This window comes from Sinocyclocheilus rhinocerous, unplaced genomic scaffold, assembly GCF_001515625.1.
Source record: "Sinocyclocheilus rhinocerous isolate Xijiao unplaced genomic scaffold, SAMN03320098_v1.1 scaffold603, whole genome shotgun sequence".
Taxonomy (NCBI): domain Eukaryota; kingdom Metazoa; phylum Chordata; class Actinopteri; order Cypriniformes; family Cyprinidae; genus Sinocyclocheilus; species Sinocyclocheilus rhinocerous.
In genome coordinates this window covers 2,256,616-2,273,024 of record NW_015656630.1, presented here as the reverse complement: position 1 = coordinate 2,273,024, position 16,409 = coordinate 2,256,616, and the positions used below count along the sequence as shown (strand labels likewise).

At 37.5% G+C, this 16,409-nt stretch overlaps 1 protein-coding gene across 3 annotated transcripts in view; it reads right to left on the bottom strand.

Moving 5' to 3' along the window:
* Positions 1–2,660: 2,660 nt before the first annotated feature.
* The window catches only part of LOC107720667 (cell adhesion molecule 2-like), a 437,719-nt gene continuing 423,970 nt past the window's right edge, over positions 2,661–16,409 (bottom strand). For all 3 annotated transcript variants that reach the window (XM_016528444.1, XM_016528445.1, XM_016528446.1), the window contains 3 exons: positions 14,131–14,241; positions 3,636–3,755; positions 2,661–2,847 (listed from right to left, as the gene is read on the bottom strand). In XM_016528444.1, coding sequence (XP_016383930.1) covers positions 2,729–2,847; positions 3,636–3,755; positions 14,131–14,241 — 350 coding nt within the window. In that variant the 3' untranslated portion in view covers positions 2,661–2,728. The remainder of the gene's footprint in view (positions 2,848–3,635; positions 3,756–14,130; positions 14,242–16,409) is intronic.

Sequence of the window (16,409 nt, the reverse complement as noted above, 5' to 3'; positions counted from 1 at the left end):
TCACTAGCTGAACAAAAAACATCAAACTGGAAATGCGTTGGTGCATTAAAAACGTGAATGCGAGGTGACAATATAACATGCAATTTATAAAGGCGAGTTTGAAGGAAAAGAAACAACCAGGCATTGGGTGACCAGTCATCGCTGAAACAAAACAACACAAAGTTCCCACTACAAACAAAAAGGCAATTATGGTGATAAAAGAAGCTGAATTGTTTGTTCTTAGAAACGTTGAGTATGTCCTGTAACTGGTCAAAATCTGAGCAAGTGGATATATTTTCTTGATAATAGCATGTGATTTACTGACCACAAAGGCAGCATTAGGTCAGTGTCACAATCAGACAAAGTACCAAACATTGTTAGCAGTTATTATGCCAGACAGACGGCTTTCAGCCAATCCACATAACGAGAGAGGAAGTAGAAGGAAAAGAGAAATAAATTAAAGGTAATTGTGGCTTGAGTAGCATGTGAGTGGTTATGTTTCATTTCATAAGGCTTAAATTGTTTTTTTTGTGTGCACTGATAAATGGTTTGGCCTTCAGAAGTATGTAATCTGACTGATAACACACAGCCCAGTGACTCTTGTCAAAGGATACCATATTCCTAGCCATTAATATATTCACACATATTATGGATACATGTGACGAGACAATTACATTTGAGTAACATACTTGTATATGGAAGTGATATGTGTTATTGTGGTGCATTAAACTGATCAAATGTAAAGCTTGACCATCTGTGGGTTTTATAAGCTTTGATATGTGAGAATGGAGACAGACTGCGAAAGCAAGTTTGAACACTAATCGTCATCATTTACAGGAAACGAACATCAGGTGAAGGTGATTTAAAAGTCTCCCATTCAACAAACACATAGCGTTGCTGTTTCATTAATTATTCCACTGCTGTCACAAATGCTGTCAAACTCATTGAGTGGTTTTCAATTAAGCCAAATTAAATAATTTACATTGCGAGTCGAACAAAAACATTCCTTCGAAAATGTTTTACCAAAATGGGATACTTGTACAGTATATACACACCTTGAGCTAAAGCAAAGTTTATGAAGTTGTTGAGAATCTTTTATTGACAAATAAGATGAAAAAAATGAACGATTTGTCCCCTCCAATATTTAGATCAGCTAATATACAAACTTGATGGAATTAGGGATCCCAAAGTCTAACAACAATTTTCACTAGTTACCACATTTAGCAGATATATTATACAGCCTTAGCAAGGTTGTCTATTCATCATAGAAATCAACAAAAGAACAGAAAAAAGATACCGTAATTTCAAAAACACTTCCAAACATTAACATAACCTGTGACTTCAGTGAGCGTAAAGCGTACTGATGTCCAGTTTGGGTAATGAAAGTTAGTTCTTTTTACTTCACGATTGCTGTATTAGACTGATTCATGAGTTGATGCGAGTCATTTGTGCTTATTTTTTGATTGGCCTAAACCTCACGCTGTAAAATGAGTGCTACGCGTGGGCAACGTTCTCTCAACGTTGTTATTATAATGTTTAGGTTAGCATAAAACGTTTTTGGGATCTTTAATGAACTGTATATATATCTGACCAGTGATGTGCAGGTTTAAGAGCACTGAAATAGTTGCACACTACTTTTTTTTTTTTTAAATATCACTTTCTGTGTGTTGTGAGATTTCTTGTGTTCGGCACAACGGTTGTGTAAACAGCTGAAAGGATGATATATTCGTGGATCTGTTGTTATGAAAATGCTGCGTATGGGGGTCGATCAGTGCAGGAATAGACAGACTGCTGCAGAACCAAGCAGTGAAGATGCAGCATCATACTACACAAACACACAACTGGGCTTGTTCTTTCTTTCTTTGCCTGGTTGCTAATTCACTAGCCTGCTATGGTTTATTTGGTGACCAGAGTTGGTAAACCTAACAATTTCAACTTATTTAAAAATACAAGGTGATTTTCGGTGGAACACACTGAGACCTTCTGTGAAGCTATTCATTTACGTACCAATATCTACAGTTCAAGTACAAAATACTGATTTTAGCCTTAGTGTGAGCTGTCGGTTTCACATCATGTAATGGTAATTTGGAAAATGGAGCTTCGCTACTGATAACATTATTAACACCTAAAAATCTGTAGAATAAAAAGGGAACCTCCCTCCCTCCAAGTCTGAGTATATTTTTACTACTGTACATAGTTTTTTTGGGAGAAACATCACAATTAATGGATTCAGCATAAATGACAACCAAAATCAAAGTAAAAAAAAAAAGAACAGAGCACAAAACATTTTTAAAAATCATAACGCTGAAGATAAAAAGCAAGCAACCAATCAGAGGCTTGACAAACATGAAGGCATTGACTGAAACTCAGCGGACATTTGTATATTTAGACACTGTGAGAGGATGAAGGGCGAGTCCTTACTGAAAAATGGCTGCAGATTATTTTCTTTTTTTACACATTTGGAGATTTTGACTTTTTTGTACCACTTTGGGGTGTTTTACAGCTATTTGATGATTACAAAAGGTGATATCTTCAGCAAATAAGATGCTCGTAAAAAGTGGGAGGTGAGCTGTTATCGAAAAAAGCAAAAGAAATCCAAACTGAAATGAAAACAACAAACTGAACAGCATAGAAGGGTGAGAAGAAGCTTCCGCTGCTGTCTGAAGAAGTTCCTACACGGTGCAGGGGAGGAACGAGAGGAGAGAGAAAGAGAGAGAGAGAGAGAGAAGAGCGCAGTGCCACTTGCAGTCTAAATGAAATACTCTTTCTTTTCTTCTGCGTGTGCGTGGTTGCCGTCAGCATTGATGATGGCTGTGTCTGCGTCCGGGGCGTCATCCGCTCCTTTGGCCTCGTTTGTCAAATACGTGCCTGAAAAACACACACAAGGTCTTGATTTGAAGATATTTTTAATGTCACTGCAACTTTACACTGCCTATTTATGTGGACTCTGGTAAAAAAAAAAGAAAAAAAAAAAGGAAACTAATAAAGTGCTGGAAACTTCAAAATGGCAATTCTATGTAAGAGAATTACTAAGTCCAAAAGTCTGTTGACCACTTGTGAAAATGCAAATAATTTTTATGCACTACCGGTCAAAAGTTTGCAATAATTATGATTTTTTAAATGTCTCTGAAAGAAGTATCTTATGCTCACCAAGACTGCATTTATTTGATGAAATTACAGTAAAACAGTGATATTGTGAAATATTATTGCACTTAAAAGAACTGTTTTCTATATTTTAAAATGTAATTTATTCCTGTTATGGTAAAGCTGAATTTTCAGCAGCAATTATGCTAGTCTTCAGTGTCACATGATTATTCAGAAATCATTCTAATATGCTGATATTCTAATATACCAGAGAATATAATTGTAATATTTAATACTAATAATGTAAATAAACATTTTATTTATTTTATTAAAATTTTAATAAATATCTTATTTTGTTTTCATTAAAAAATATTATATAACTTCAAAATGTCGCAGTATTTTTATTTTTTTGCACCTATTTTTCATTCATTTTACAAAACCTTTTGTCTTAAATGATTCAAAATACTGTTTATTTACAGGTTTTGAATCACAGGTGAAGCCCATTATAGATGATGATGTATTTTTGAGTATTACTGTGTCTACATTTTACAGAAATTTAAGAAAAATCTTACCTTTATGCCGTGCCAGGTAGCGTCCCAATACAATAATTAAGCACAAAGTTGCAAAGACGACAACAGCGACAATTCCACCAATCAGAGCATGGTCTGGCGGGCCTGGCAGGGCATTAGGATCTGTAAGAGAGAGAAAGAGGAGGAGGAAACATAGTTGGTAACCTTTCTCATTTCATCATACTTTTTTTTCCCCCTTCCGAAACATCAGAAGGTTGACAACAAATATTTTGGACTAAAGCTTTAGCCCTCTCCTGGTCAAGGAGTTTAAAGTCTGTCTGAACTGACAGGTCGAGCCATATGGTGGTCTGACAGGGATCTATGCATGCCTAGAATGAAAGTAAAGAGGAAGACATGGGCCACAACAAACACTGTGTCGTCAGCTGCTCGTGACTAACATACACTACATGGTCAAAAGTTGTTTGAGAAGGGTCACAAATTTCACAAATTTAATAGGAAGGTCAACTTCCTATTAAAGCCAATAGTTTTGAGATGTAATGCTCAACATGCATATACATATTGGTGAGGTATTTGGGTATCCATATACTGTACTTTTTTGACCATACAGTCAAAATGGCATTTTTTCAATGCCATAGAATAACTATTCTTTTCAATGAACAGTTTTTAAAAGAATCATTTTTCAGTGTAACAATATAAAAAACCTAAAGAAACTTTTTCCACTATTTGGAATGTAAAGGTTTGGATGTTGAAAGTGCTTCATGGAACCATAAGGGGCTTTCGCGCCGGAGGAACCTTTTCATAGTTCTTAGAACTATTGGTGGAAGAACACGCTTTTTGGCGTGTTTGTGCCGCAGGAGCTAGGAACATATTTAGTTTTAGAAACTCCATTTGGGGGAACTAAATTAGCTCCTACTTTAGAGTAGGGTCTAAAACCGTTGTATAGGAACTACCAGTGATGTAAGTGTACGCTGATTGGCCAAACGCATACGAAACACCGGTTACCCTGCATTTTTTTAAAATCATGAGTAAAAAACATTTACTCTGATAACGGCATTTACCTGTTATATGTAAAACTGCAAGTTGTCATAGGAGATTTAGTCAGATTTTCATGCTCTTTCAATCACGTAAATTGTGCATTTACATTCCATCTCCGTTATCACGAAACCTACCATGCTGGTTAGTTCTTCGAACCCAGTTCCTAGAATTATGTGGTGCGAAAGCCCCTATAGATACCAAAAACAGAATCTTTATTTTTAAGAGTTTACAGAGTAGAATAAAGCTCTTGGTTACAGAAGACAAGACCTGCTGTTCAAATTGTGGGCTACTTCATTTCATCCCCGACCAGACAATGCTCCTGAACCTCCAAGAGTATTATTAATTTATAAGATGGGTTCATCTCCTTTCTCTCTCTGAGCATTATTATGTCCCTGCTTAGTGCCATTTGGAGTGGTATATTATAATTGACAGCATGCGTTGCATCTGCCACAGCGTGTGCGTTTAATCCGGGCTGTGCTTTGTGCTGCGGGAGCTTCCTAACCACTGCCTGCAATTACTGTATCAACCACACAAAGCCGGGATAAACTCAGGGCCAGAGAGGCATTCAAACAGTCCATCAGCTCTCATTTCGGTAATGGAGAATCCCACCTCGGATCGACATCGGCTGGGCGCGCCGGCTCCATATCCCTCTGATTGACATCTCATAGACTGGCTGTTTTTTTTTGCTCTTTCTCAATAATAGCATTTCTTCTCTTTGTTGTGTTTACAGGAGGAGTATAAAAACCTACAAGCTGCATCTGACTTCCCTGTGACAATCAATCACAATAAAAAAACAAAATATGTGCAGATCTCTATCACCCTTTTAGTGGCTCGCTGAAATATGAAATGTGGAGTGGCTACTCGTATCTGACAGGCGCATGTTTCTGAATTTCCAACGGTGAAAGGCTATGGTATTAAACTCTCTCAATTTTTATGACATCAATAAATCAAACTTAAGTCCCAAAAAGTATCACCACTACAGGTGTGTGTGTGTGTGTGTGTGTGTGTGTGACTTTAGTTCAGCTATCAAAACAGCCTCACCTTTATGCCTCTTCAACCAGAGTTTTCACACTGAACTCTAGTTCTCAGTGATGTTTAACTAGGAAAAGTAACAAAACAAATTCTTGGCACTGCTATTCTAAATATCAGTACTGTGTTCAGACACTTTTGTCCCTGAACATTAGACTGTGAATCTCAAGTACATCCCTCAGTGTTGTGATAATTAGCCCTTCTCTGTCCTCGCTCTATTTTTATCAACACACAGTGGGGTTGCCGTGCTGAGTGTTGTCCTATAGGGCGACTCCATTGACACTGTGAGAGGCCTGGTAATCTCTAACTATATTAAGGATAATTTCTACAGTTAGAGAGAAGGAGTTACATAGTTCATTCCATTAGTCAAAGCAAAACAAAAGTAGCATGCAGCTCCAGATCTCACACTTTCCCAGTGTGTGAATTATACAATGACTTTCAGAGGGGGTGGGTCAACTTTTATAGGATTTTTTAATACTTTTTAAAAGTCATTTTCAACTTTTTGAAGTCTGTGGAGGTGTTATGCAACTCGTATTGTCTATATATATTCCTTCAATGAAGTGATAAACACACATTTTTTCCTGCATAATCATGCAACGTAGCTAATATATATACAGTATGTGTGTGTCTGTCTGTGTACTGGTATATATGGTTTATGAGGACACAAATGTGTATAATGACATGGGTACTACAACGTAAACATGGTTTATGAGTACACTTTCTGTGTCCCCGTAAAACAAAAGGCTTAAAAACACAAAACGGTGTTTTATGAAATTGAAAAATTGCCAGTAGTTTTCTGTAAGGGGTAGGGTTAGGTGTAGGGTTGGTGTATGGAGATAGAAAATACAGTTTGTACAGTATAAAAACCATTACGCCTGTGGAGAGTCCCCGTAAACCACAAATGCAAGTGTGTGTGTGTGTGTGTGTGTGTGTGTGATCAAAGTCTACTAGGGTCGGTTTACTTTTTTAATTTTCAGGGTGTAAACTTTTAAGGTTTGTCTTATGCAACCTGTATTGTCTTGTGGTATCCCAGTGTCATAACCACTTGTAATATTTATATAATAGTATAAAAAGGCAAGAAATTTGAATCTGACCAATTTTAACCATCTAATTTTAAGAAAATGCCACAAATCAAAAACTCTAATTTTAAGAAAACTGTACAATAATCATGCTACTTAATCATTAAAAAAATCATTTTAAAAAGCAATTTTTATGTAGGGTTCAAAATCCTCTAGTGTCGAACATCTGAGGAAACGTTCCTCATATAAATATATACAATTAAAACTATTTGGATATGTACTTTATGATCTTTCATTTTGACTTCCTCTAGGTTGAGCTCAAGCTTTAACTTCTTCCTCAAACCCCTTGCAATTTGCACCCTGCACTTGGCTTACTATTTCTCTTTCTTAGCTTCTCATTTTCTGTCCTTGTGCACCACACACAGGCTTAACTCATCAGAGTGTTTGTCCTTAGACACACAATGGGCTTAACATAGTGGGATCCACCAGCAGAGAAGTGATATGTTTCCTCTCCCCCAGCACACATTATCTTTTAATAAGGCCTGCGACAGTCCTTCCCTTATGATTTAATATTGAAGCACCGCACGCACATTCCTATTTTAATATTCAGAATTTCTTCCACTGGCCCCTGCATTGTGTGGCTCTGGCAAATGTAACAAATTAATGACAGTGAAACCGCACCGCTCTGATGGTGTGGGATATAAACTCGCCAGCGGCGCATCTGAGAAGAGGTTTTCAATCCAGCAGCGGCTAAACAACATTGAAAACAGCACTAGCACCCAGCGCACGCGAACCCTTGCGGTCACATGAATTCTTAAAGGAAACGGTTTCAGAGGAGAAACATGCAGGAAGCAGTCTTTTAACAAATCCACATGGCAGGGGTTATGAACAGGCCTCGGGGGGCAGGAGCAGCAGGGGCGGCCATGTTGCGCTCTTGTCGGGATGACATTTCAAGGTGAGCGCTACCATTAACTCCACATGCTAATTCGGGAGACTGGCACATGCTGTCTGGGAGATTATTTTTACGGTAATCTCTGCAATATTTGTATAAATGCCTTAAAGGGAGACGGTGAGCGTGGGCTGAGTGTAAAGTGAATGTAGGAAAGCAAACGTCAACGCTTCGGTGATCTTCTTTACATCGGTGAGCTATTGAAGGACACTGACAGAGAAAGTGCTGAACTGGAAAGCTTCACCTTCATGGTACAATCGAACACTGGAAATTAACATTTACAGGGCGACTGCTGATGTGCTTCCAAATTGAAAGGTGCAGAAAGACGGTTGGCCTACCGAAAGAATTGTAACATACCAAAACACCGCCCTCTATGCGGAAGGCAAATTCAATGGAAATCTCCCAATAAATCACCTAATATGAAAACCCAGCACAAGGTATTCAATGGCATTTATGATTTGATTGCTGTACACATGATTTGCTCTGACTCTTGGATTCAAATGTTCCACCACAATCAACCAGAAGCAAACCAAATTACGCATAAATTGTAAAATGCAGTGGAATGGAAAGATAGTGCTATTAACCAAATTATGAGTTTAAGTGTGAGCTCATTAGACTTGATTAGAAACTCTGCTGGATATTAAGCTGTTTACCATAAGATACATCAACATTAGTCCTCTGTGTCTGAGAACATCTGCAAACCTCCACATTTAAAAGGGTTATTTAAAAATGTATGCCTCAGAATAAGGTTTATTTTGCTCATATTTTAATATTTTAGAGATTTTTATTTGCAAATTTTAAATGTAAGTGTAAAAATACTTTTCTCCTGTTTAACGTAACATGCAGTGATGACTATAAATAAGCCATAGGTACATTGTAACCAGTGGTGTGACTTTTAGGCGGGAATATCAGACAAAGTAACTTTAACCCTTTTTCACTTCCATTTGGTGACTCCATTTGCACAGAAATTGCACACTTCACTTTCAAATACATATAAAAGTTTATATTAAAGGGATAATTCACCCAAAAACGAAAATTCTGTCATTAATTACTCACCCTCATGTCGTTCCAAACCCATAAGACTTTCGTTCATCTTAAGAACACAAAGTAAGATATTTTTGATGAAATCCGAGAGCTTTCCTGACCCTGCATAGACAGCAATGCAACTACCACGTTCAACGCCCAGAAAGGTAGTTAGGACATGGTTAAAATAGTCCATGTGACATCAGTGGTTCAACTGTAATTTCATGAAGCTATGAGAATACTTTTTGTGAGCAAAGAAAACAAAAATAGCAACTTTATTCAACAATTTCTTCTCTTCCGTGTGGATGTTCTGTCAGAAACAGAAGATTAATGTTGACTTATATTAGGGTAAATGCGCTATACTCCATATGATAATGTGGATGGGTTTTGTGGACAAAAAGCATTTTTCTCCACTGATGACTATTTAAAAAGCTACACCAGCTGAGAAACTGTCATTGAGATGAATGGGAATTCTAACGGATGACTTTCTCTAGGTATTATAGACCTTCTTAGGATCCGCAAGCCTGCAGAAACAGGTTAATAAAACATCCTACAATTATTTTATGAGTATTTTACAGTCTCTTGAACAATCTAAAAGCATAGCTTTGGCTGATTTCCCAGTTAATGGGCACTACAGTGTCATTTCTTTCTAGGAAGCCATATGAATATTCTGCCTCAGTCAGACTTGAAGATCCTATAGTTCCTGTTCTCTTTCTGCATGTGCAGGCTCACTTCTCTTCATGACACATCGGCAGCAGTAAAAGCCAGCCAATTAAATAATATTAGATGTCTCTAGGACTCTGTAAATATATAAATAAAGATAAATAATGGCTTAATGCACTGTTTAATAAGTCAATTATTCCCCATTTTCTGCTGAGCAAGAACATTTGACAATTGTATCTAATGGAAAACTGTTACCAGGAAGAAAAAGAGGCTGTTATATTCGAGCTGTGTGGCCCTCATGAGGGCCCAATCTAGGAAATAAACATTAAACATCCAAATCAACCATTCCATCCACTCTCTATCCATGCAGAAAAGAGAAAATAGCTAAATCTCCTTGTCTGTCTTTCACATCCCTTTGCCCAGCAACCTCTTAAATGACCTGTGAGTCTTTAGAGGGCTGATTTACATACAGGATGCTCTGGAGAGTTGATCTAATGCCAAACGAGGGCAAAGGCAGGCCGGCGAGTTGGTCAGCACAGTTTAATTAGATTTTCAAAACTAATTACGGCTTCTAATTGTGGTTAAAAAAGTGTGTCTGGAGAGAGACAGGATGATTGAACCCAAATAGGGAGAAAAAAGAAAACAAATACAGGTGTTCTCCACTGAGAGGCACGAGAAGGCAAGTCGTTGAATGATTTGGAGACTTTACACTGTAACATTCATAATTAGGCCATCGTGCTTCAAACTTGATCTGCAGTGAATGCTGGGAAATGGCGAGTGTTCATTTCAGCAAATCAAAGCAGCTCAGGGCTTCCAGAGGATTACTTAAAGTGTCTCCTTTCCACGGAAACAAAATGAATGAAGAGAGTCTTATTTGTAATTCATATTCGGTGGTAGAGTTTAATGACTTTTCTTTTTTCCTTTCCTGTTATATTTTAAATTGTTACCATAAGTCTTCCCTCGACATGACTTAATGTGACAGATCATCAATAACCGCGCTGCGTGACCGAGGAAAAAGACCTTTGCATTACATTTTAATTCCTCCTGTGTTGTGTCATTTTCAGAAAGGAGAGAGAGGAGGGCGCTCAGGACTCCTTTCTCAATATTTAACTGACCCTCCAGGGACACGGCAGCTGAAACTTTGACTTATCCATTTAAACAGAGCCGGCTTCTGCTGGTGTCCTCTGGCAGCCCCTCCGAGGAAATGCTTTTTCATTCTGGAACACACCTTTCTTGGAGTTCAAATCAATAATTCTGAGATGTTCATTGATATGAAGTTCAAAATCATTTTTATCCTTCTATTGAGAATAAGCAGCAGGATGAATGATTTCCAAGATGAAATTCTCCTTCGGTGCTTCTAAAACCCCATTCGGGATTCGTTTTCTGGATATATGTCTCTAAAGCAACTGTCTGTAATGTTTAGTGTTAATTCATACAGGATAAGTAATGTCTGTAAAAATCTCAGAGATGGACTGTGCCCAGGGGCACTGCAAATATTATATCTTTTTTAGATATCTTAAATTCCACTTTTTGGGGAGATAATAATTATATTTTAAGAGCTTTGCTGCTGTGCCAAGAAAGAAAATTGCAGCTGGCTGCAATTTTGAAGACTTTTAGACCAAGCAGAAACCTCTATAAGCGGTCATTTACTATGGCTAGTGGTCACTTACCTGCTATTTAGCAAGGACAAACAGGACAAACATTAAAGTCACCTAATTAATATTCATAAGCCAAGCGTATAAGATTTATAATAAGTTAGAATTAGTCCATTTCACATCATTCCTAAACCCCTAGTTGTGCTTAGTGCTTTTACGCTTTGACATCACACATAACTGACCTATCACAAAATGTTTTTCACTGTGTGTACTAAGTATGCAGGAAATATTAAACATGAGCATATATTTCCGGTTAACTGGCAAAAAAATAATTCGCATTTCAGACAAAATGTAGCCAAACAGCAATTGTATTTTGTACTCACACATTTAAAAGTTGGGTATTTTTGCTATTTTTCTTGTTCTTATTCTTTTTGTTGTTAGGAAAAAAAATTCCCTCCATTACTTTGTTTCAATCCTAAAACTACATGCTTGTGTACTCTTTGCACTTTGCTAAACAGAAAGAACACAATCCTTTCTATCTCTTTCACATGGGTAACAAATGTCAAATGCATCAAGGAACAATATGAAATTCATTTAAAAGTTTTTTTCCTATTTTTCTTAAATAAATGTTTTCGGTTTAAGGTTGTAGCATCATTTTTACTAGAACATAAATGTGCTGAATGTTTTTTTATACAAAATCATCACGGCTACTTCGTCATTTTAATCATGCAGAATTGCCTTGTGATTCACACATTCACAGCTACAAACAGTCATGTGACTTGAAGAAATAACTCAAGAAACTCAAACGTGGCTCTAGACTTCTCGTAAAGCACTAATTGGATGAACAAAGCTTTCCAGGGCGGCACATACTGCTTGCAGAACAGGAACAAAGTGTTGGAACTTGCAAATGACTCTCTGAGGATTGCTCATTTGTTTGCTTCTTACTGGGATTACAGCCCATGAACAAGGCCGTATCCAGGCCACAACTGACAGGCGCACGTCTGCCTATTACGCTCCTGTGGTGTGGCCATGTTGAGTAATTGCTGGGTTTCTGGTCAACGCTTCAAGAAACATATGTTCCACTCCGCACTGTGAGACTCCTTGCAGGAGGCTAGTAGTCTCCCGCCATGTATAACGTGTCTTTTTGACAAAGGGTCTTGGAGGAATCCACAGTGACCTACAGTGGAAATAATAGGACATAATTTGAAATAATTGTTTTTTTTTTTCAAGCCAACATATTTCAAAGCTTCAAAAACTTCAGTACTTCCACGATAGCCCTTTCTCTGTTTATGTCTTGGAGTAAAATCCAATTAAGCCGGGTAATTCTTGGCAGACGCTGGACAAGGTTAAAAAGTTTTGTAATAATTTTGCAAAACTGCTGCTCTTTGTTGTCCTCGCTTTCATTTCTGGCCTTGGCTAATGAACCCAGACCCGGACCCTCCCTAAAACGGATAAATTTCTGCACTTTCCTCTCCTTGTCTAAAGACAAAAGGCATGACCAATCATTATCCCTGTAAAAGTGTCTCCGTGGGACAATAACGGCGCCGGGTTCTATGGCAGTGCGCTTTCATGCTGATTATGAAAAGTGAGCTGTAAATATTTTAAATTCTCAGCATCCCCGGTACTTTAATCAACCTTTCAGCTTCATAAGGTTACAGCTAATTTGCAAGCCATAAAAACACATTTGGCAGATTTAACAGGGACGGGAGACGCACTGATGGCATTGTCTGGGCCCCGTGTTTCTTTGAGGAAGAGTTATTATTCCCATTAAGCCTGGCAGAACGACGAGGCCAGAAATTCGCCACTGGTACGCTCCCATTGATCGTGGGCAGGAGAATGAGCTGCTAATGCATTTAGAGAAATAAGATCTGTTAACACCGCAGACGTTCAGCATTACAAGCTTGGAGAGAAATCCTTTTCGACGGAGGGAATATGTGCGGTATTTCTTCACAAGTTGCTGATTCCATTCTGGTTTTAAAGGATAATTTCAGCATAACCTGGCATAAAACTGGGATATCTTGAGGAACAGGAACATACTGATGCCGGATAAACTTTAATCTTGTATCAAAGACAACAAAATCCCATGTTTAGTCCAAGTTATCCTCAAATTTAATAAAGTAAGCCACTTTGAAGAATGGAACCGTGAGAAACCATGATACAACACAGCCTTTCTGTTTTCGTGTACAAACTTCCCTTAAAGTTGCACCAACAGGGCTGCACCCCTCACAGGTCACACGAAAATAGGTAGACATTCAAACGACCTTATGGAGAGTCCATGGGGAGTGTGAAATTTTTTTGATACACCTTATAAATCACACTGTCTATATTTAGCTGAAACATTCATAAACAAGAAACAAAACAGACCCTGATACCCCTGAGACTGGACGTTCACTGCAAGGGTCTAAAGAACGCTTATGTCACATGGTAGATGTATGCCTACAGGCTTGGTGTCAAGGCACCTAACTGATGGGGACTGTTGTTCAGACCTTCTAAAGATGCACAAACTCCAGGAAAGAATATAGTTAAGGTGAACCAAGTTGAATCTAATACAGATTGTCATGTACTGACCCCCAAAAGTTGTCCCAAACCCATATGCTGTCTGACGTTATGATATATGGCATGCAAGTGAAAACTGCCTGGGATGCACAATTGTTTTGAGTCATAGCTTCAGCGGAAGGGAAATTATGCAAAAAGTGATTTTTTTGAGGTTGTAAAACAAAGATCATTAGAGTACGTTTTACAAGGAAATACTGTTTTAGTGTTTCTACTTCAAAATGTCACAGTACATGCCATTTCTTTGTAATTATTTGTGAAACTTAGTATCAATTTTTGAGTGAAAATTGTTTTTGTGTTCTAATGGAAAGAAAATAATAGCATGCTGGTTTGAAATGACAAAAGTCTGAGTAAACAATTAAAATTTCCATTTTTTGTTGATTCATACCTTTAATAAGATGGGTTTAATGACACACAAAGGGCTCAAACTGTCACATCTGAGATGCTAGAAATCATAGTTAGAACAAATGGATGATGGAAGGAAGAGATAGGAACTTAACGAGGACACACAAAGGTGCAAAGTGACTGTTGAGTACAAAAACACTCTAGATGTCCTTGGAGCTGCAGACTTCAGTCAGAGTAAACTGGCTTGGGGAAAAGAAAGAGAGGTATAGGGATGTGTGAGGGAGACCAGGAGGAAAAAGAGGAAGGGAAGTGGGGTTGTACAGTACCTCTGTTACCGGTGACAGCAGAATTGAGATGCTTGGAGTCTAAGGGACCTGTAGTGTCTGGGAGGGTGGGTGCAGGGGAAGTTGTGGATGGTGACGATGTGGTGGGGGCATCTGTTGTACGTGACAAACAACAATGACAACAAACATGTAAACAAAAAAAGGACGGATAAAAGACAAAACAATAATGACAAGGGGAAGAAAACATTCCTATAACGATGGAACAAATGCAACACAATAGTTGTCATGCTGACAGAATGCAAATAAAAACTGAATGGGTTTAATTTAACAATGCACACATGAATAAATTATTAAAATAAACGACATGTACAGTACAGCTGACATTCCAGAAATGTATGCTTTTCTTTATGATGTTTATGGATAATGGGTTTGGTGTGTGTATAATATATCAAACCATTCACGACGGTAGCAAAGTGACAGTTTTGTTCACAAAATGGTAGGAAAAAGCAAGCCGCATTCAGGGAGAAAAGCATCAATATTTGATGAACTATCAAAAGCGGTCTGCACAGACGACATGCTGGAGAACATGTGGAGAACAATCACCATAACAAGCCTTTTGTTCCTGATCGTATATTTTTATATCAGGGCAGTTCAGAGCTCAATGTCAGTGCATCTTTAAAAATATAATTGAGCTAATCAGTTGGTGTTTTCTTTGACAGGAGGTCAAAAGACTTATGCCCAGTTAACATGCCATTATCATGCTTTTTTATAGTATTTAGTTTTACACTTGTAACAGTTAACCCTTACTAGATGGGTAAAATTAATTAGGGTACGGTGACAGACCAGATCAAAACTGTTCAAAATATTAATAAATACTGCACAGACAGCTCAAATGCCAACTGTTACACAATAAAGGAAATTGAAAAAAAAGATTTAAAAAAATATTATATATTTTTTTATTAAATATTTATTAAGAGCATGACAGAAAATCATAGTGGATAATGATTATTTATTGTTCGAACTCTATGTTAAATATTACATAAATGTATGCTTATAATGAAAAAGCATTAACATATTTGTCGAATGGAGTCAGGATCCATCCCTGAATGTTGTTTCATTGTGTAGAGGGGGCCAAGCTAAAATGTTCTTACGCAAAAGCAAAGTTCATACCAATCTATTTTAATTTCATACAATTTCAAGGTGCAGTTTAAATTGAGTGATTTATGCTTTTAAAAACAGCAGGTATCATTCAAGCCTCTTGAACGTGATTCTGGTTCCACAATCAGCGTAATGCTGGCAGCCGCTTTGCATGCATAAAGCATGTTTAGCGCAATGATAAGGACACGAGAGGAGAGTTGGGCTCAAGTTGATAAGCTAAATCACCAGTCTGCCTTCGTACTAATGGACTCAAGCAGACAAGCAGAGTAATCCAACTGATAGCTCAAAATTGCACAGCAGCTACCAGCTCTGGCTAACTAGAAATTTGCGGCAGCAGTTTGCGGCTAAATTTTTTAATCCTCTGAGGAATGAAAATGTGAGTGGTTCCTGACCATGCTAAACTTGGGCATTGCTAGGCGGTTACTAAGGTATTTTGAGTATTTTTTAGTGTGTTGGGGGTTTCCTTATTGGCTTTGTTTCAAGCGGTTTTACTGTCCAATCATGATGAAAAGTAATAGCAAAGCATATAATTTCATGTATCATTCACATTTTTAGCACAAACAATGCAGGATGAATTACACATACTGTATTGGCATAGTTTAATACTTTTAGTATTAAAAAGGGTTTGTTGATATTCCTAGGGTTATGAATTTCAACAAATGCTCTGAGTAACAGCAATAGTCATAGTGTTTGCCTTATCAAACACCACTACTGATGGCTGGAGCCTTGGGAGTTTTTTTGGAAAAGGATCAAATGGGATATATTTTGGGTTTCCAAAGTACATTATTCATAATGCATTTAGTATTGAATTAATAAAATATTTCTTTTTTGAAAGTTATTTAGCACATAACAGAAGATTCCTGCCCAGAGATATGAAGAAACACTTCAACCAAACAGAAAAATGTGCCAAGACCTTTATTGTCATTATTGTTCTAATAATAAAATCCTGTGTGAAAGCAGTTGATAATTTTCTCAAGAGCAAGTCATTTTGCACAAGATTTTACTATTAGAAAGATAATTACTTGAATAATTTCTTCGCAGGTGGCAGGGTTGTAAGCATTTCTCTGTATGGTGGAAGTGTTTGAGTAATGTTGTGGATGTTAACATTTTTTAAAATATATATACTAGATTACTATGCAGAGAATACAAATAAGCCAGAAATT